This window comes from Meriones unguiculatus, chromosome 4 (genome assembly GCF_030254825.1).
Source record: "Meriones unguiculatus strain TT.TT164.6M chromosome 4, Bangor_MerUng_6.1, whole genome shotgun sequence".
NCBI lineage: Eukaryota > Metazoa > Chordata > Mammalia > Rodentia > Muridae > Meriones > Meriones unguiculatus.
Genome location: NC_083352.1, coordinates 101,311,306 through 101,332,086, shown reverse-complemented (window position 1 = coordinate 101,332,086; position 20,781 = coordinate 101,311,306). Strand labels below are relative to the sequence as shown.

The 20,781-nt window shown below is 45.2% G+C and overlaps 2 protein-coding genes across 5 annotated transcripts; both read left to right on the top strand.

The window, feature by feature from the left end:
- Window positions 1–3: 3 nt before the first annotated feature.
- Window positions 4–17,582, top strand: Zgpat (zinc finger CCCH-type and G-patch domain containing). Its single transcript, XM_021646005.2, has 7 exons — window positions 4–138; window positions 224–849; window positions 14,913–15,046; window positions 15,281–15,436; window positions 16,380–16,499; window positions 16,586–16,991; window positions 17,187–17,582. The coding sequence occupies exons 2-7, from the start codon at window positions 269–271 to the stop codon at window positions 17,323–17,325; spliced, it is 1,536 nt and encodes a 511-aa protein (XP_021501680.1). The 5' UTR covers window positions 4–138; window positions 224–268; the 3' UTR covers window positions 17,326–17,582.
- Lime1 (Lck interacting transmembrane adaptor 1) lies at window positions 17,508–20,409 on the top strand. 4 transcript variants are annotated; one of them, XM_021646030.2, is made up of 5 exons: window positions 17,508–17,637; window positions 18,977–19,098; window positions 19,272–19,329; window positions 19,400–19,487; window positions 19,599–20,409. In XM_021646030.2, the coding sequence occupies exons 2-5, from the start codon at window positions 19,001–19,003 to the stop codon at window positions 20,204–20,206; spliced, it is 852 nt and encodes a 283-aa protein (XP_021501705.1). In that variant the 5' UTR covers window positions 17,508–17,637; window positions 18,977–19,000; the 3' UTR covers window positions 20,207–20,409. The 4 variants fall into 4 exon arrangements, with proteins under 4 accessions (XP_021501705.1, XP_060238678.1, XP_021501695.1 ...); XM_060382695.1 differs by having other exon boundaries at window positions 17,521–17,641; XM_021646020.2 differs by lacking the exon at window positions 17,508–17,637 and adding an exon at window positions 17,724–18,186.
- Window positions 20,410–20,781: the final 372 nt, after the last annotated feature.

The following is a 20,781-nucleotide window of genomic DNA, read 5'->3' as shown; positions in this document are numbered from 1 at the left end:
TCGCCTCTCGGGCGGAAGTGCCTGTGGAGGGCGGAAGACTAGCGCGTAGGCTTTGCTGGCGAGGCTGGAGGCTCTTCTCGGCTTCAGCGGCGGGAGGCCGGGTTGCGGACCGCCGAGGACGCGGCGGGCTAAGTGCAGGTACTGTTCGGCGGAGCGCTAAAGGCTGTCTAGCGCTTTGGGGGTGCTGCGTTGTCCTGAGCTCTTCTGACTGCTCTTCCCTCAGTCTTGTCTGCCTTAGAGGTTCCGAAACCAGCCTTCGTGGGTCGGAATGGACGAGGACAACCTGGAGACTGCGCTTCAGACCTACCGGGCCCAGCTTCAGCAGGTAGAGCTGGCCCTTGGTGCCGGCCTGGACGATTCCGAGCAGGCGGACCTGCGCCAGCTGCAGGGCGATCTAAAGGAATTGATCGAGCTCACCGAGGCCAGCCTGGTGTCGGTCAGGAAGAGCAAGCTGCTGTCTGCAGTGGACCAGGAGCGTCCAGCTCAGGAGGATGCTGAGTACTTAGCTTTCCAGAAGGCTATAGCGGAGGAAGTGGAAGCTCCCATCGCCCCCGGGAATGACCCGGAGACGGTCCCTGGGAACGAGGTGCGGCCGGGACCCACCTCCTCTGCACAGGAGGAAGACGAGGAGGACCCAGATCTGGAGGAGCTGAGCGGTGCTAAAGTGAATGCCCCCTACCACAGCGCGTGGGGCACGCTAGAATATCACAATGCCATGGTTGTGGGCGCCGAAGAAGCGGAGGATGGTTCGGCCTGCGTTCGGGTACTCTACCTGTATCCCACCCACAAGTCCCTGAAGCCCTGCCCGTTCTTCTTGGAGGGAAAATGCCGCTTTAAGGAGAACTGCAGGTAAAGCCCTCTGCTGCTCGCAATGAGGGGCACGCAAGCAGGACCACCGCTGTGGCCTGCCGCCACAGTGTTTGCTACCCAGCAGAACCGGTTATAAATTGTGAGCTTCAGGTGACTGAAAGGCTTTGACAGAAGCGTTCTCCGTGTGTTTACTCTGATTTCCTTGCGTAAATCAAAAAGTTTGAAAGGGCTTATGTTGGAAAGGTAACAGCAATCCTTCAGCAGTATTCGTCTGCAGGGTGAAACGTTTTTTGTTTTTTTTTTTTTTTCTTTGAGATAGCAATGTAGCCCAAGCTTGCCTTGAATATCTGATCCTTCTGCCTCCACCTCCCAAGTGCTAGAATTATAGGGGGAGGCCACACTTCTACTGGGCTTCATCCCCAGCTCTGAACCTTTTTCTTTTTAAAGCTACGCTGAGGATGGAACCAGGGCCTCTAGCACACCAGGCAACCAACTACTCTTGTTCCCATACCCAGCTCCCATAGTTTACTTAGTCTTATTGAAAATTTCAAACACATAATTTCTTGCTAATTGTTTGCCTATTCCTTTCTCCCTGAACTACTTGAAAGCACCTAAACACCTTTCACAAGTTACATTCTTTTTCACCCTCAAGTTCCTCAGAGTGTAGCTGTAATAGATTTAGCTGTGTCTTTTTTTTTTTAAACTCAGTAATCCAGAGTAACTCTGTAGTACTTTGAACTTACTTATTTTAGGCCACTAAAATAAAAACAGATTGGTTCTATTATAATGGTTGTAGAGATCTAAAATCAGTTTCACGTGGCCAAAGGCAGGATTTTAATCAGGGCAGAATTCAGAATCCAGTTCTTTGTTCTTTTATTTATCTTTATTTATTTATTTTACTTTTCTCTGAGGATCCATAGGTTTCTTTTGTTTGGTAAGAAGCTTTCATGCAAGGTCTCTATAAGTAGTCCTAGCTGTCCTGGAACGAACAATGAAGACCAGGTGGCCTTGGCATTCTCCCACCTCTGCTTCCCAAACACTTAGATTAAAGGTTTGCACCATGGCCTGGCTATTTTTGGCTTTTTGAGACAAAGTTTCTCCAGTAGTCCTGGTGCCTGTCCTGGAACTTATTATGTAGACCAGGCTAGCCTGAAACCCGCCTCTGCCTCCCAAATGCTGGGACTAAAGGCATGCACTACCACTCTGGCTAATATTTCTTTGGTTGGTTGGTTTGGTTTTTTGAGACAGGGTTTTTCTGTGTATCCTTGGCTGTCCTGGGCTCATTTTGTAGACCAGGCTGGCCTCGAACTCACGGGGATTTGCTTGTCTCTGCCTCCCTGACCACAGGGATTAAAGGCATGTGCCACCACCAACTTGCTAGTTATTCTTAAATATAATATCTTGCCAAGCAAAGTGGTGTATTCTTATAGTTCTAGCACTTAAACTTAAAAAAAAAAAGCCTCTGCAATTTCTAGGCAAGCATAGGCTACATGGTTGAGAGCTTGTCTCAGAAAATAGTAATATCCTTATAAGTTCATAGATTTAAATGGATGGATTTTGCTTTGTTTTGGGTTTTGCAAAGCAGGTTTTCTCTGTGAATAGCCTTGGCTTTGTAGACCAGGCTGGCCTCAAACTAAGAACAAAGATTTGCCTGCCACCAGACTATTTTTGTTGTTGTTGTTTGTTCTTTTGTTTTTGTTTCTCTGTAACATCCTGGATGTCCTGGAACTTGCTTTGTAGACCAAGTTTGTAGGCTGGCCTCAACATTACAGAGATCTGCCTGCCTCTATCTCCCAAGTCTGGGATTAAAGTTGTGTGCCACTGCTCCTAGCTTTGATGGATTTTATTCCATTATAATTCTAACCCTCATTAAGGTGCAAATTGCCCCAATTTTGGCCTGTAGACTCTATCAATTTGGCTTTTCTATCCTGATATGAGCCAGCTGACACTGACTGCCTCCTTATTGTCTGCATCAGGTCACATCCTTCCCAAATGTAGTAGTACCTCTGGTTTCCCTTCACATAAGGGGATGCATGAGACCCCCAGTAAAGGTACCATGTTGCTGATTATCATTGGCCAGACATTGTTGTGAGGTCTTTTCTGAGACAGAAATAGCAAATGTTGGTGACATGTAAATATAACATATCTAATGTACATATGAAATCATACACCTGTATTTTTAATGACTACCATGATTTTACTCTGCCTCTCCTGGGTCATATGTTTACTTTTCCATCATAGGATCTGTTGTTGTTGTTATAACTCTTTATTTGTATGTATATCAATTATTTGCCTGCATGTATGTCTGTGCACCATGTGCATGCAATGCCTGTGAAGGCCAGAAGAGGGCTTCAGAGACAGGAGAAGTTATATACAGTTGTGAGCTGTCATGTGGATGCTGGGCATTGAACCTCCGTTCTCTGAAAGAGCAACCAATGCTCTTAACCACTGAGCCATCTCTATGTGGTTCTTAAAGGTACAGGAGACAGCTTCCAAAAGTGTATGTGTATTTCTGTATCTGTATCTGCACATGTATATGCAAGTGCCTGCAGAGGCCAGAAGAGGCCACTGGACACCTGGAACTGGGAGTTACAGACGGTTGTGAGTGGCCTGATGTAGGTGCTGAGAATGGAACTTGAGTCCTCTGAACAGCAGTGCTCCTAACTGCTGAATCATCTCTCCAGCTACCTTCCCTCCCACATTGCTTTTTTGTCTTATCCCTCTGTACCTACATGACACTCAGAATTAAAATAAACAGGGCTGGAGACATGGCTCAGAGGTTAAGAGCACCCACCAGCTGCTCCTCCAGAGGCCTTGAGTTCAATTCCCAGCAACCACATGGTGATTTACAACCAACTATAGTGGAAATCTGGCATCCTCTTCTAGCGTGTAGGTGTACATGCAGGCAGAATAATGTATACATAACAAACATATTAAAAAAAATTAAACACACAAATACTGCTGCTCAGGAATGATGACTATCAGAAGTCTTTTTATAACCTACATTTCCACGGTATTTACAGTGATTTGAGATCTCCATTGTGGGAGACTTACTAATCAGTCTTTGTGGACAATGTTTTGAATATTGGATTTGCATCATTCTGTTTCTCTGAGGCATGTTTTCTAGGAGACTGCTTAGGATGAGCGTGTGACTAATATTGGCACATTAGCTTGTTGAAGGTTTCATTTCTGTCCTTCATATTCATGCAACTTTTTCTTTAAAAATCGTGCTGTGTGACGGGGTCACACCCAGGGTCTTGTGCATGCTAGACAGTTGTACCACCAAGTTATACTGAGGCTCTTTTGTGGTCTCAATAGTTGAAGGCTCTGGATGGATATGATGATGCAGGCTTTTAATCCCTGCCCTTGGGAGGCACAGACAGATGGATGTCTGTGAATTCAAGGCCAACTTGAGTTCCAGGCTACCAGGGCTACACAGTGAGTTTCCCAATAAATGAATGAATGAATGAATAAATAAATAATTTAAAAAAATTTGAAGATCCTCTGAAGCTAGCAATCAAACTTAGAGACCTAGAATTGCTAGGAAATGGTTCTACTGAGCTATATTCCCAGCCCTGAAGGTTGGTTTTATTGGATCTAAAACTCTCTTCAGAGTGTATCGCCACTGATAGGTTAACAATACTCAAGTCAATGGCGGCTCCATACACTTACACATATGGGCAGAATTAATGGACTTACTGAATGTCTTAGAGTTTTGTTGCTGTGAAGAGAAACCATGACCAAGGCAATTCTTATAAAGTAAGGCTTTTAATAGGGGCTGGCTTACAGTTTCAGAGGTTTAGTCCATTATCATGGTGAGAAGCATGGCAGCATCCAGAAAGACATGGTGTAGAAGACAGAACTGAGAGTTCAACATCTTGAGCCACAGGCAGCAGGAGGACACTGGGATTCCACACTGGGCAGAGCTGGAGCATAGGAGACCTCAAAGCCCACCAACCTAATGATGTACTTCCTCCAACAAGGCCACACCTCCTAATGGTGCTGCTCCCCATGGCCCAAGCATTCAAACACATGAATCTGTGGAGGCCATACCGATTCAAATACACACACTGAGTTATTTTTTTAAAAAGAAGGAGAGGATATGAAATTGAGATGAGGATATGATAGGGGAGGGGTGTTGGCAGAAATAGAGGATAGATATAATCATATTTGTAAAATATTGAATAGTTTTTTCTATTCCCGTTCTAGCACCCAGATAGTGACACAGAGACCTATTAGATTTATTAATAAGCTTTAAAGCACTAAGCTTGGCAGATATTTGTCTATTCTAACCCATCTGTGCTGGTCTGGCTACTTCCCAGCCATGTGCCCCATTACCTGTCGTCTAGTGTGTCTCTAGCTGCTCCTACTCAGCTTTCTCCTCATAGCAACCTCCTCATAGCCGCCTGCTCTACCTTCTCTTTCTGGTCTCTAGAGACCCCTTGACTCTACTGTCCAGCTATTGGCAACCAGCTTCTTTATTAACCAATTAGAGATGACAGAGAATAATTTTTACACAACATTGAGACAGGAGATTCTTCATAGAAATGAGATCTTGGGGCACAGAAATCAGCATCTGAAAACACAATGCACAAGACCATTCCCCAACATGTGTTAATTGTATAAATGTATGAAGTTCTCACTGGGTGGTGGTGGTGCACACCTTTAATCCCAGCACTTGAGAGGCAGAGGCAGGTGGATCTCTGAGTTTGAGGCCAACCTGGTCCACAGAGTGGGTTGCAGGACAGCCAGGGCTACACGGAAAATATGTATGAAATTTTCAATTATTTTTTAAAGGGAAAAAAATTCTTTGCTCAGATTTCTCTGTTTCTTTAAATGTTAGTAGTTTAGGGGCTAGAGAGATGGTTTAGTGGTTGACTGCCTAATGCTCTTGCAGAGAATCCTAGCTCTGTTCCTAGAATTCTATTCAGTGCCACAGAACCAGCTGCAGCTCTTGCCTCAGGGGATCCTGTACCCTTTTCAGGACTCCACAGCTACCTTACTTATATATGCACATTTTCCCTCACAAACACATATATATATAATTAAAGATCAAAACTTAAAGTTTAACCAAAAATTAAAGTTTAGTAGTTTTCTTGCTGTGGATCATTTTAAGAATACTTTTCAGTAGTTTTTTTGTTTTGTTTTGTTTTTTTCCTTGTGAGGCAGGGTTTTAGGCTACTTGCTATGTAGATGAAGTTGAACTTGAACTACTAATCCACCTTCCCAAAATATTATATAGATGTATGCCACCACATCTGGCTTTTGGTGGATTCTTTTAGCTGTTACAGGTAATGATGCCAACAACATTGGTATACAGGTCTTTGAGTTCTTGTTTTCAGTTCTTTTGGTTTATTATCTAAAAGGTATTTTATCTTTAAAAATATAAATTATAATAGTAATGGTCACCATTGCCAAACCTTTTCACAAATAGCTGTACTATTTTTCTTGGCTATAGCAGTGCTTAAGGATACCATTGTCTCATCTTCCCAACACCTGTTTCCATTACTTTTGAAAATAGCTGTCTTCTGAGTTTAATGAGCTATCTCATTACAGTTTGTTGTTGTTATGGGTTTGTTTTTTATTTGTTTTGGGGGGTTGTTTTTTAATGATTAATTCTTATTTTATGTGCAGTTGGTGTTTTGCCTGTATATATGTCTGTGTGGAGGTGTCAGATCTCCTGGAACTGGGATTACATACAGCTGTGAGCTGCCATGTGGGTGCTGGGAATTGAACCTGTGTCATCTGGAAGAGCAGCCAGTGCTCTTAACCGCTGAACCATCTCTCTAGCCCTAGGTCTTTGTTTTGAGGCATTGTCTTACCATATAGCCATGGCTAGCTCAGAACTAACTACATAGACCAGGCTAGCCTCAGACCAACAGAAATCCTCCTGCCTCTCTGCCTCCCAAGTGCTGGGTTTAAAGGCATGTGTCACCATACCCAGCTCATTGTATTTTTCAGTTGCACATGTGCTGAGCTTATTTTCATAGCCCCATTAGCTATATATCTCAGTCAGAAGGATAAAAAACTTGAAGGCTATGGGGCTGGAAAGATGGTTCTGCATTTTATTAGACCTACTACACTAACAGAGAAACTACCTCTGGGCAGCTTACAACCACCCATATCTCCAGTTCCAGGAGAATCTCATGATGTCTTCCAGCCTCCACAGGCACTTGCACTTAAGTGCATACCCACACATAAATACAAACATACACATAATTTAAAATAGTAAAGCTTAATAAATGTCATTTTTGTGAGTTCCAGATCTAGATCAGCAAGATGACTAAGCAGATGAAGTGCTTGCCACCCAAGCCTAGCAACCTGAATTCAACCCCTAGAACCTATGTAAAGATGGAAAGAAAGAACTGACCCCACAACATTGTTTTCTGACCTTTACATGCCACAGTGTGCATGTACAGACATGCACAAGAATAATACATTTACATTTTTTTATGGCTTGCCAGGTGTGGTGGTGCACACCTTTATGATCCCAGCACTGGAGGGGCAGAGGCAGGTGGATCTCTGTGAGTTCAAGGCCAGCCTGGTCCACAAAGTGAGTCCAGGACAGTCAGGGATACACATTAGCCTGTCTCAAAAAGCAAAACAAACAAAAATTTATGGCCCAGGGCCTTCCTCAGTACATAATGAGTTTGACGCCGGCTTGAGCTACATGGGACTCAAAAAAATGTTTTGTTTCTTTTTTGGCTAGTTGTGTGTGTTGAGCAGCCTGTAACCTTAGAACTCGAGAGATTGAGACCAACATATGTTGCACACTGAGTGGTGTAAAGATTTACTTCTAGGTTTTCTGCTCTGATCTGCTGGACTATATGTCTGTTTTCTGTCACTACCACTTTGTTTTGAATTTAAAATCAAGAAGTAGTCATTTTCCAACATTGGCTCTCAGGATCAGAATTTTTGTTTGGTTTTGATGTTGTGTGTCAACCCTAGGGTAGTAAGCAAATTTTGTTATCTCCCTGGCTCAGGGGCAGTTGGAATTTTGGTGGAATGTGTAGCTCATTTGCTATCTTAACAATATTGTCATCTTGGAGAACACAGAATGTCTTTCCATTATGACCTTCTTGGAGGAGGTGTACTAGTGGGGGTGTGATTTCAAAAGCCTGTGCCAGGCCTTCTGCCTGCCTGCCACCCCCATGCTCCCCACCATCATGATCATGGACTCACCCTTGGAAACTCTAAGCATACCCCAAATAAATGCTTTCTCTTAGAGTTGCCTTGGTCTTGGTGTCTCTTCACAGTAATAGAAGAGTAACTACCTTGTTGGGACTTTTTTGCAAATTATTTAAGATTTCCTTTAGATATAATCACGTTATTTCTCAATAGAAATCATCATAGTTCTTTATGTCCAGTTTGAATATCTGTTTTGCTTACATATTTTCCCTAGATGGAATTGTCATATTGTAACATGGAAGTGTCAAGAGGATGCCACCTGTCTTGTTTATGGATTTCAATAGTGTCCACCCTGGGCTGGAGAGATGGCTCAGAGGTTAAGGCTGCTCTTCCAGAGGTCCTGAGTTCAATTCCCAGCAACCACATGGTGGCTCACAACCACCTATAACCAGATCTGATGCCCTCTTCTGACATGCAGGCATACATACAGACAGAACACAGTATATATAATAGATAAATAAGTCTTTAAAAAAAATGTTCACTCCCCCCGCCCCCCAAAAAATGTTCACCCTTCACACAGAGTATGGTGGTGCTTGTGGATTCCCATGGATATCAAATGGAGAACATCCCTGGCCATGTCTACTTTGTTGAATGGTTTGTAAGGGTATTAGTTTTGGTTTTGTTTTTCATATGCTTTTGTATTATAAAGATGTTTTGCTTATCTTCTTTAATTCATGAATGTGGTATATTACATTGAATGATTTACATGTGCTGAGCCAGCTACCCTTGCCTAGCTATGGTATATAATCCCTATGCTATTGTTTTAATTTGCTAGTATTTTATTGAGACTATTACATACATATTCATGAGAGAATTTAGTCTGTTATGTTTTGTTATTATTTGGTGTGTGTGCATGTGCATTCCCATAGACTTATTTTTCATCCAATCAAAGCACTTTATAATCTCCTGATTTCTTCTTTGGCCCATTCATTAATTGAGATGCCTGCTAGTTTTAGTTGTACACAGTTAGTAAGCAGAGGCAGGACAGTCTTGAATTTAATGCCAGCCTGGACTATATTGTGATACCTTTTCTCAAACACGTGTGCACATAGACACACACGTGTTTTACAAGGGCTAGCTCAGTGTTCAGTGGATAAGAGCACATGTGACTCTTATAGAGGACTCAAGTTTGGTTCCCAGCATCAGTGTCAGATGGCTCACAACTGCCTGTAACTCCAATTTTAGGGGATCCAAGGCCTTTAGCGTCTGTTAGCACTCACACTTATATGTATATGCCCACACATGGACGGACACACACAGAGGGACACATAGTTAATAGTGTTTAACCCACTCTCATTTAAAGTAATGACTAATTGAGAAAGGATATTTGTTTTTCATGTATCTTATGCCTTTTTGTTCATCTGTTTATTTGTTGCTACCTTTATTGTTTTCTTTTTCTCTACCAGTTCACTTTTCTTGTATACTTTTTCTTTTCTTTTTTATTATTTATTTTTATGTATATGGGTGTTTTGCCTGCATGTTTATCTGTGCATCACTTGTGTTCCTAGTGCCCACAGAGGATAGAAAAAGACATCAGATCTCTTGGGATTACAGTAAAAGTCAATTGTGGGCTGCCATGTGGGTGCTGGAAATTGAACCCAGGTCTGCTGCAAGAGCAGCTAGTAACCTTAACTGCTGAGCCATCTCTCCAGCCCTTTTACTTATTTCCTTAATAGTTATTCTGTTATATGGTTAATATCTTACATGATTTTTTTTAAGATTTATTTATTTATTATGTGTAAAATGTGTGTTTGCATGTATACCTACATGCCAGAAGAGGGCACCAGATTTCATTTTTCAGATGGTTGTGATGGTTGCTGGGAATTGAACTCATGACCTCTGGAAAAGCAGCCAGTGCTCTTAATCTCCGAGCCATCTCTCCAGCCCAATATCTTAAATTTTGTAACAATATGGTTCGAATCACTACCAATTTTAGTTCAATAATAATAAAAATGTCTCCGATCCTGTGTAGATCCACTTCTGTGTATTATTACTACTAGAAATTGCATTTTATGGGGCGGGGATATAGCACACTTGATTAAATCCTTACTAGCGTACATGAAACTGTGAGTCCCTAGGGCTGTGTAAAGCCAGTGTGGTGGCACATGCCTATAATCCCTGCACATATGTATACAGGTGTCCAAAGAGTCCAAAGAGGGCATCAGGTGTTCTCTATCACTGTTCTTTTGAGTCAGGGACTCTTCTTGAACCTGCAGTTTACATTTTCTCACATCGACTGGCCAGCAAGCCCCAATGGTCTTTCTGTCTCTGCTCCCTTCTGAACTGAAATTACAGGAGGGTGCCAGCTTGTTACACGGATGTTGGGATACAGACTCTGGACTTTATGCTCATGCAGCAAGTGCTCTCAACTACTGAGCATCTCTCCAGCCCTTAGATATTATTTCTGCTGCTAACTTTCTATTCTTCAGAAACTCCCATTGCGCATGTGTTGGCTTACATGATGCTTGATAGTGTTTCATAGGTCCCCTTGTTCCTTTTTATTTTTCTTCCTTTTTAGTCTTCATATTGGATACATAACTGTAGTCTTGTCTTCAAGTTCAGTTTCCGCTGACTGTTCAGCTCCTCTGGAGGATTTTTCGTTTCAGTTAATATACTTTCTAGCTCCAGGATTTCTGTTTAATTCCGCTTTATAATCTCTCTCAGTAGGATGAAAGGTATTGAGGATTGAATTCAGGACCTGTGCATGCTTGATAAGTGCTATGCCACATCATAAATATTTTTATGCTGGTCTTAGACAGCACCTTCCCCTACATACACACACACACACACACTCCATGCTAGGTTAAACACCACACTTGCTAGATAAGTGCCTCAGCTCCTGAACTACATTGTCATCCATGGTTTCTAGTGAGAAGTTGCCTGTCAAATTTGCTATTTCTTTATATATGAGTAATATCTACCTCCCTCTTGCCACTTTTAAGGTTTTCTGCCCTTGGCTTTTCTTACCAGTTTATGATCTGTCTAGATGTGATCCGTGTGTGTGTGTGTGTGTGTGTGTGTGTGTGTGTGTGCTTATGCCAGTGGGGCTTCAATAAGTGTAATGCTTTGAATGAGAATGGCCTCCATTGGCTCTTATATTTGTATACTTAGTCTTCAGTTGATGAACTGTTTGGAAAAGATTAGGCATGGCCTTATTAGAGAAGGTGTGTCCCTGAGAGTGAGCCTTGGGTTTTCAAAAGCCAGGCCTAATATCTGCTGTCTGTCTCTCTTCTTCCTCCCTCCCTTTCTCTTTCTTTCTCTTTCTCTCTCTCTCCCTCCCTCCCTTCCTCTCTCCCTCCTTCCCTTCCTCTCTGACTGCCTAGTTGTCTGCTTGTGGATCAAGAGTGTAAAGCTCTCAGTTACCATTTCAGCACCATGCCTATCTGCTTTCTGGCCTAATCCTCTGAAACTGTAAGCACACCCCTAATGAAATGCTTTTCTTCTTCTTCTTCTTCTTCTTCTTCTTCTTCTTCTTCTTCTTCTATCTCTTCTTCCTCTTCTTCCTCTTCTGGCTCTGGCTCTGGTCATAATTCCTCTGTCTTTATCTGACTATCTTTTTCATTTTTAAGTTTTTCTCGTTTTTCTTCTAAGGCTTGTCTCTACTTTTCATATTTATTTTTTTTCTTATATCTCTAAAGCCCATTTTTTGAGAAGGCACAAAAATCCATTAGTCTATTAAGACTAGAATAAGAAATAGCAACGTGATAATAATCATAATTGGTATTATGCCAATGTCAGTTAAGTCGTTTATCTTTCCATCTTCTGTCTCTATTTTTAAGCCATCTAAGAAAGCATTATATAGGGTTCAAACAGTCTTTTACTTTGGTTTTCATTTTTAACATGGAAAACATTTTTTCTTTTTAATCTCTCTAGGTCTCTCCTTCCTTCAGAGACTTTACTTTGTTTTTCTTTCACCTTTCTTTGGAGACTACTCTCTATGTGCATTTATTTATCTATTTTACCACTTTTTAACTTAATATCTTTTTCTCTAAACTCTTTTCCATATTTACATGGCTTTTCCTTTTTAATTTAACTTAACTCTGACTTTGCCTTCTGCATAGGTGCAGCCTCCCTCCCCCTTTTTTTTCCCCAGCCAGCACCTGGCATTGATTCCCCTAGCCTTTCAGCTCAGTCTAGCAGCCTAGTGGAAAGGCTAAGGCTTCTATGCTTTGGGACCTAGCCTTAGGCTGTCATGCATTCCATACCCGCATTCCACCACCTGTCCCTGGGCCCTTTTGCTGCCCTGGGATGGGCTACTGTTTGGAGCCTCGCACATTCGAGGGCACCAATTGGCACCACGCCTACTCGCCCCCAGCTCTCGGAAGTTCCTGGGCCCAGGCTGTGGCTAGCATTTTCCCAGGTCTTTCTCAGCATGGCATCTGCAAGGCTGGGGCACAGTTCAGCTGGTATGGCTTTGAGGGAGAGGCTGAGCCAACCTCACTAGATGCCTGACCCATGCTGCTGCTGTTTGCACCAGCTTTGGGATTTTTTTTTTTTTTTTTTTTTTTTTTTTTTTTTTGCCTGTGGGAATGCCTGAGGCTTCCTTATGCTCTCTCTCAAAGGGACCACCTCCTGCCCAGATGGGAAACTGCTCTGGGAAGTGTTTGTTCCATTTCACCCGGGACTTTGTCTAATACCTAAATCTTTTGTTTTAAGCTTGGATTCTGTGTCAGATGTTGGGCACCAGATGTAAAGATAAGGACTTTCTATGTCCACCCTCACTCCGAATAGTGACACTACTATATTTATTAAAAGTGTTAGGCATGAGCTGAGTGGATACTAAACTATTCTAACCTGGGTCAGACTATGCTGGCCTCACCTACTCCCCAGCCATGTGGCCCTTTACCTGCCATCTTTGTCTCACCTTGGCTGATATTTCTCCATCTGTGTCCTCATGGCCACTTTCAGGTACCCATCTGAGACCCTCTCTCTCTCTCTGGGTCCTGCTTATCCTCTCTTGCCTAGCTATTGGCTGTTCAGCCCTTTATTAACCAATCAGAAGTAATGGAGAACAATTTTTACACAGCATTGAGATAGGAGATGCTTCATAATAATGACAATGCCAACGTGCAGGACTGTGTCCAGATCTCTGGGTACAAAAATCAGAATTGGAATACACAGTGCATAAAAACATCGTCCAACATGTCTGTGCACCACTTGCCTCCTTGGCACCTGCAAAGGCCAGAAAGTGTCACATCATCTGGAACTGAGATTACTGATGGTTGTGAGCCACCATATTGGTGCTAGGAATTGAACCTGAGTCCTTTGTAAGAGCAGCTAGTGTTCTTACTTGCTGAGCCCACTCTCCAGCCCCCTTAAAAAAATACTGTTTATTTAGTATGGGGGTGTGCAGGTGCTACTGTGAGAGCATAGAAATCAGAGGGCAACCTGTAGGAATCAGTTCTCTGCTTCCACCATGTGGGTCCCAGGGATCAAGCTGTGGTCATCAGGCTTGTTGTCAAGTGCCATTACTTGCTAAGCCTTCTCACTGGCCTGCCCAAGTATTTTAGATAAGGAGCACTCAACTTATGTCAAACTTTAAGTCTTTTAACATTTCTAAAAATTATTCCAGAAAAGAGGTGGGGGGAGTGAGAATGTACAATATTTAATCAGATTTTGTCTGTGTTCCTGCCTCCCTTTTGACTGTGTCCTTTTGGTCCTCAGTTCTCAATTGAGTAGGACTTTCTATCCAGTCTTTACTGTGTTTTGGGGGCACAGTCTTATAGCTGTTGAAGTCGCTTAGCTGTGTGTCTGAGATAGTTGGTGTGAGAAGGAAGCACCTCAAGTCCTGGCCTCAGCATGTGGTAGCAGAGGCTGTAAGTGGGAACCTATGAGAAGTTCTGAACTTTTCTCTGTTCCATCTCCTCTTTCCCTACCCACTAATTACTGCTTAGGAAGAAGCCCTAGCTATCCTGGAATGAATCCCCTCAGTTGCTTTCTGGGGTTAAAACAACTTCCTGTCTGAAATGATGGCATGTAAGTAGTAGGTGGTGGTTAGCCTCTTCATGCCTTTATTTGGCAATGTTCATGGCAGCAGTCATATGTGTCCCCACATTTCCTCTTCGTTTTCTGTCAGATTTGGTTTTGGTTTTAATTTTATGGGCGCACTGATGTGTAAAAGACACAGCATCATTTTTGTAACTAAATTGTTCTAGTTTTTGTTTTGATTTTTGAGAAAGGGTCTCTTTGTGTGGCCCAGGCTGGCCTCAAACTCATGCCTTGGCCTTCCAAGTGCCCATGCCCAGGGAAGAGTCAAAGTATCCCAACCACTAATGCATCTTCCTTCAATATTAATGTTAAGAGTATCATGTTTAGTGAGAGGTGATGACCTGTAGTTGCATGGTTCTCTGCTACATTGTTACCCTAACCTAGAAAGCTGAGTAGAAACACAAGCCAAATATCTCCCCAAAGAGGTCCTGTGTGTACTGAGAGAAGTCTCCAGTGTGTATGTTTTGAGAATATATGTGTATGTGTGGGTACATTCTCTCATTTTGTGTTTAGTGTGTGTACATGCATGCATGTGTTAAATTCCATGCATATTTATATGCATGTGTAGATGTGTGTTTAGTGTGTATACCTATATAGCAATACGTACACACGTGTTTAAGACATAGTGCAAAAGGGTATGCACTGTATACAAGCATAAATATGTAAGTATATGTATTTGCATGAGAGTATGAGAATACCTGTATATTCATATGAGAGTATATGAGTATGTATGTGTGTAAGAGAGAAATATGCGCATAAACGCACAGGTATGAAAGTGTAGGTGTTTTTGCTGATGTGCCTATCTTGACTTCTTGAATTTTACTCCCATCCCAGGCAGTGCCCTGGTGATGACCTTTGTGCTCTTGGGCTCATTTGCTCCTGGTGGACCGTGTCTAAGCCACTGTCTTCTCTGGTTGTATCTACAGGTTCTCCCACGGGCAGGTGGTCTCTGTGGATGAGCTTCGTCCATTCCAGGATCCAGACTTGAGCTTACTGCAGGCTGGCTCTGCATGTCTGGCCAAGCACCAGGATGGCCTTTGGCACCCAGCACGGATCACTGGTGAGATTGCCTACAAGGACCTAACTGTGGGACCCTTTTTGAAATACCCTCCTTGTTCTTCATCCAGCCATTCGCCACCTTCTCTGGGTTGGGCTTTGAGACTTCATCTGGGCCTAAGATGAGCAGGTCTGCCTTTGTCCCAAGCCCCCTTCCTTTTCTGTTTCCCACTTTGCTCCTAACTAGTTGCCCAACCTGTAAAAACTACTGACCTACAGCCTGTCTCTATCACCCTAGATGTGGACAATGGCTACTATACTGTTAAGTTTGACTCACTACTGCTGAAGGAGGCTGTGGTGGAGGGGGACAGCATCCTGCCTCCTCTGCGTACTGAGGCTACAGAGTCATCTGACTCAGACAGCGGTGATGCAAGTGACTCCAGCTATGCCAGAGGTATGGCAGAAATTGGTGCCTAGAAGCCAGGATGGTGAGGGAATAGAGCAGATTGGAGATAATTACCCAGACAGGCACCCAGCTCTTTGGATAACTGTAGAACAAGTGATGGTGTGAGTACATCACTTTGTACAAAAATCTACAGGAAAGGCCCTGAAGGATCAGAGAGTGTGTGAAAGCCTGGGTAGGACCTTTAAGAAACAGACACAGCAGATCAGGCTTGGTGGTACACACCTTTAATCCTAGCACTCAGGAGCAGGCTGATCTCTGAATTCAAGGCCAGCCTGGTCTACAAAGTAAGTTCCAGGACAGCTAGGGCTATACAGAGAGACCCTGTCTCAAAAAACCCAGGGGAAAAAGAAAAAGGAAAGAAAGTCAAGACACAGCAATTTTATGCAATAGTCAGAGCCCTAAAACAGTGTGGCAGGCACCACACTATAGGAGAGAAGAGAATGTTGTTGCTAAACCAAACCTGCCAACATTCTACATTCAGGAAGTAACTGAATGTAGAATGTAGGAAAGGGTAGCTTCTTCAGATGGTTTCCCAGATTTAGAGCTTAGATGTCTGGTGTGTAGAACAGAAGAGATCTTGGCAAAGGGAAAGTATGTTCAGGTAAAATAGGGATTTCAGGAAATGAAACTCGTAGGTAATGTATAGTTCTTTTGAGGGTTGGTTAGGATGAAGATAGGAAGATGTTTCTGGGAACTTGTGATGTGAATTGGCGTTTTCTAAGCCCCTATCCATGTTGGCAGACAGTAAACTGAAACAATAAAGTTGGTTACAATACAGCCATCTCTCAAGGCAGAGTTGCCAGGAGTGCCCACAGCATGCTTGGGAAACTTGATGGGATCCAGAAGTCCAGGAGATCAGGTCCTACATAGGAACTGAGTTCTTGGGTAGCCTTGGCTGAGCCTACAACTTGCAGTCCTCTATCTCCTGCAGTGGTGGAACCAAACACAGTGAACACTGGGACCTGCAGTTCTGCCTTTGCTGGCTGGGAGGTACACACACGGGGCATTGGCTCCAAACTCCTCGTCAAGATGGGCTATGAGTTTGGCAAGGGTGAGTGTATGCTGCCCTGTGATGGGAGGGATGCCTTAACACAGCCCAAGTCTAGCAGAGGTAGCACAACCCCCTGTTTTTCCCAGGTTTGGGCCGGCATGCAGAAGGCCGGGTGGAACCCATCCATGCTGTAGTGTTGCCTAGAGGGAAATCACTGGACCAGTGCACAGAGATACTACAGAAGAAGACAAAGGGACATCAGGCTGGGGCCAACAGACCTCCAAGATGTCGGAGGAGTGGTAGTAGACCTGAGGGCCGCCCACCCCCTCGGAATGTGTTTGACTTTCTGAATGAAAAACTGCAAAGCCAGGCTCCTGGGACTCCAGATGCTGGGGTGGACACCCCAGGAAGAAGGAATAAAGACATGTATCATGCCAGCAAGAGTGCCAAGCAGGCTCTGAGTCTGCAGCTCTTCCAGACTGAGGAGAAGATTGAGAGGACCCAACGGGATATCCGTGGCATCCAGGAGGCCCTAACCCGGAATGCTGGCCGGTATGTGTGGGATCAAGCTGAGGCAGTATGGGCTCCATTGGCTGTGCCCAAAGGATACCTGCTAAAGGTCAGCTGACCTGAGTAGTAGCTAAGTCTGAGGTGGTCTAGATATTGGAGGATGGGCATTGGCCACAGCATCTGAGGGCCTGGTAGTGGGGAGCCAGGGGCCAATGCTGACCAGCAGGCTCTCCCTAGGCACAGTATGGCGACAGCGCATCTGCAGGAGAAGCTGGAAGGAGCCCAGCGGCAGCTGGGTCAGCTGCGTGCTCAGGAGGCCGGCCTACAGAGGGAACAGCGGAAGGCAGACACTCACAGGAAGATGACCGAATTCTAGCAGCCCTGCCTGTACTGTGGACAAAGCCCTGGGACCCAACTGCCTTGGCAGAGAGACAGCTGTCGCCTAAACATCACCAGGAAGAGGAGCCAGCCCATTCTTAGGATGTCCTCTATTTAACCTTGTCAGTCCAGAGTGTGGACACTACTAAATAGAGATGGGACAGCAGGGCTGATTTTAAACACTCACTTGCCCACCAAGCCCACCTACAGTGTCTTGGGGTATCTATTTAGGACATTAAAGTGATCTCATCATAATTACTCTCAGTGGAGACTCAGCTGGCTTCAGGATCTCTGGGACAAAGGGATCTGTGTAGGTACTGGCAACAGACAGGTGGGCAGTGGGAGTCCCATATGAGGCTATTGCCTCTGTCCAGGGTCCAAGAGTACAAGAGAAGAGCATTCTCTCTTCTCTGACCAATTGGGTAAGGCCTGTCAATGCTCAGTATTCACAAACAGGTGGGGTATGCAAAGTGGAAAGGCCTTTTAGGGACACTGTCAGTGAGAAAAGCAGGCAGGCCTAACTCAAGTGGGTTTGGGGTTCATTTCTGGTTTTTGCTGCCACAGATAATACATCCAGTTGACCTGCTCTTTTCACCTCATTAATGGGTATCTGCCTCATTAGGGTGGAGGGGACTGTGATAGTCCTTGTGATAATTGCCTAGTGATGGCAAACAGCCATGATGAGATGTGAGGAAGAGAGCAGAGACTGTGGGAGCAACTGCGCAAGAGCTGTGTGGCTGCTGGGAGGTGCTCTGAGATATGCAGGAAGTGAGGTGAGGCGAGGCGCTCAACCAGCAGCCCACAAAGATCTTCCTGGCTGTCTTATGCAGACCCAGGCAGCAACCCCACAGTGGCCTTGGTAAGTGCCTGCCCCATCCTCCATTCTGGGACAGTCCCCAAGCCTCTCCAAGCCCTGGGGTCTGGGAGGACCAGTCCCTTGCCTGGGCAGGCCGTTGAGACTTGGCTGTAGGCAGGTTAGTCAGCTTGGGCCCCCTCTGTAAGAAGCGTACACCCCAAGCCTGAACATATAGGCCCTCTCCTCAGAAGGCTGTTCACCCTGATTTTGCTCATCTTAAACTCCTGGGCGAGCCCCTAATCAGCTCTACTGAGGGCAGCTCCAGGAAAAGCAAGAACTCTGGGAAGAGGGGAGTAGGTTGGGGGTACTTTTCCCTCCTAATAGTTCCTCTTGTTCAATGACCCCCAACTAAGCGTCTGTACTAAGCAGCCTAGGAACATTACCTGACACAAGGGCTCACTCCTGGTCAGTGGTGGCTGGAGTTGGTTTGTGGTCTGTGGCTGAAAGTCAGTAATGTCAGAGATTACCCGAGGTGATGGGGTATGAACCACAATGAGTTTAGTATAGCCTTGTTCAGTTCAGGTCATAGCTGCTCTGGCCATGCTCCTCTTACCGCCATAGCCATTTCTGATAACTGAAGGAATAGGCAGAGCACCTCTTTTACCAGGAACCCTAGCTAGAGTAGGAAAAGTGAGTGTTCCCAGGGCAGGGCAAAAATGCAAGGCCTGGGGGTTTCCGGTGTGCTGAGTCAACCAGGGAGGAAGAACCCGCTAGCTGGGCAAGATCTGCAAGTAGGCTGCAGGTGTGCACTGGTCTCTCAGCCAGCCCCTAGTCTTATCTTTTTTGTCCCTAGGTGCCCCTTTTCCTGCCTCACAGGATGAGGCCACCAGTGCCTTCAGCCCCACTAGCTCTCTGGGTCCTGGGGTGCTTCTCCCTGCTCCTCTGGCTGTGGGCACTATGCACAGCCTGCCACAGGTATGTGCCTAGGGTTCTGTCTACCCTCACCCTTGCATGGCTCAGAGCCAGAAGTCACCACAGAGAATTTCATATGAGGGCTCTGCATGTGCCTCCACACCGAGCCTGGACTAGCACCTGACCACCTCTGCACCTTCCTCTGCCTACTGGACTAACAGCACTTTCGCCCCCAGGAAGCGAGCTCAGAGGCAACAAACTGGGCAACAGGGCAGCTTGATACCAGTGGAAATGGTGAGTGCTAGACTGTCCTTGGGGTCAGGGTGAGGACAGCAGGGAATCAACTAGCCTTCCTTGCCCCTAGTCACTGCTGAGACAGACCCATCTCTGCTCCCTCAGCAAGTCTGACACCAGATTGCATGAGCTGCGCCGAGGCCCACGCTCCAGCATAGGTGAGCTCCTCCTGGGAGACCAGAAGTGTAGGGCTGGCTTCAGTCTCCCACCATGAGGGCTAGTTCTGTTGCTTAGCCCCTCAGTGACCTCTGCTTTGATCTCATCCCTAGCCCCACGGCCTGCTAGCATGGATCTCCTGCATCCACACTGGCTGGAGATGTCCAGGGGTAGCACCAGGTCTCAGGTACCCCCGTCTGCCTTTCCACCACGGCAGCTGCCCAGGGCCCCTCCTGCTGCCCCTGCAACTGCACCTTCTCCTATCCCTGAGGTCACTTATTCCAATGTGGGGCTGGCTGCAATTCCCAGGGCCAGCCTGGCTGCTAGCCCTGTGGTGTGGGCTGGAACACAGCTGACCATTAGCTGTGCCAGGCTTGGTCCTGGGGCTGAGTATGCCTGCGTCCAGAAGCACAAAGGGACAGAGCAGGGCTACCAAGAATTGCAGCAGAAGGCTAAGGTGATCCCAGCTACTCAGGTAATGTCAGCCTGGGTAGGGCAGGGTAGATGGGACTGTGCCCACGCTTTGCAGAAGACAATGCCAAGCCCTCCTTTGGGTTTGCTTCTCTTCAGATGGATGTCCTGTACTCCAAGGTCTGCAAGCCTAAAAGGAAAGACCCAAGACCTGTCACAGACCAGCTGGATCCCTATGGTGGGAGGGCAGTTCTGGCCCTTGAGAGTGGTGTGGAATATGAGGCCATCGCTCTCAGGGGCCAGGATATGAACCAAGGGCCCTTAGAAAATGTGTATGAAAGCATCAGGGAGATGGGTCCCTGAGCAGTTGAGCCCCCATATCCTGTCTATTAACATGCATTGATACAGAAAGAGTACCAAGGCTTCTGCCTCAGCAGAGTTTGGTTACAGCTCCTCTGTGTCCTTCCACCCCAAATCTCAGTCCTGTGGCCTAATTAAATTTCTGTCACATAAGGTTGGCTCTTGGTTGCTCTTTTTATTTTTTATTTATTTATTTATTTATTTATTTATTTTTAAGGTGGAAAGTTTGGAGTGGGAGTTATCTGAAAGGGTTAGAGATGTCCCTTTCTAGTCTTTGGGAGTTTGTGGGCCTTGGCCTCTGAGGCCATGCTGGTTGTCAGACCAACAAGTCAGTGGGCAGGAGAGAAGGCAAACAAGCCTTTTGCCATGGTGGTTTCCCAAGCCTGAGGGTCTGGAACAGCATGGAAGAGTGGGATTTGGATCTTCAGATCCTCCTGAAATCTGTCACCAGTAGGTGGCAGTAGGCAGTAGGTGTTAAATAATAATCTGCTCCCAGGAGGCCAGCCAAGAAGCTTTAACCCTTTC

Bases quoted from the DNA above. Each gene is read 5' to 3' on its own strand.
- Zgpat (XM_021646005.2), top strand. From the start codon at position 269: ATGGACGAGGACAACCTGGAGACTGCGCTTCAGACCTACCGGGCCCAG. The intron at 15,437-16,379 runs GTATGGCAGAAA...TATCTCCTGCAG, and splicing joins TGACTCCAGCTATGCCAGAG to TGGTGGAACCAAACACAGTG. The intron at 16,500-16,585 runs GTGAGTGTATGC...TGTTTTTCCCAG, and splicing joins GGGCTATGAGTTTGGCAAGG to GTTTGGGCCGGCATGCAGAA.
- Lime1 (XM_021646030.2), top strand. From the start codon at position 19,001: ATGAGGCCACCAGTGCCTTCAGCCCCACTAGCTCTCTGGGTCCTGGGG. The intron at 19,330-19,399 runs GTGAGTGCTAGA...CCTTGCCCCTAG, and splicing joins GCTTGATACCAGTGGAAATG to TCACTGCTGAGACAGACCCA. The intron at 19,488-19,598 runs GTGAGCTCCTCC...TCTCATCCCTAG, and splicing joins AGGCCCACGCTCCAGCATAG to CCCCACGGCCTGCTAGCATG.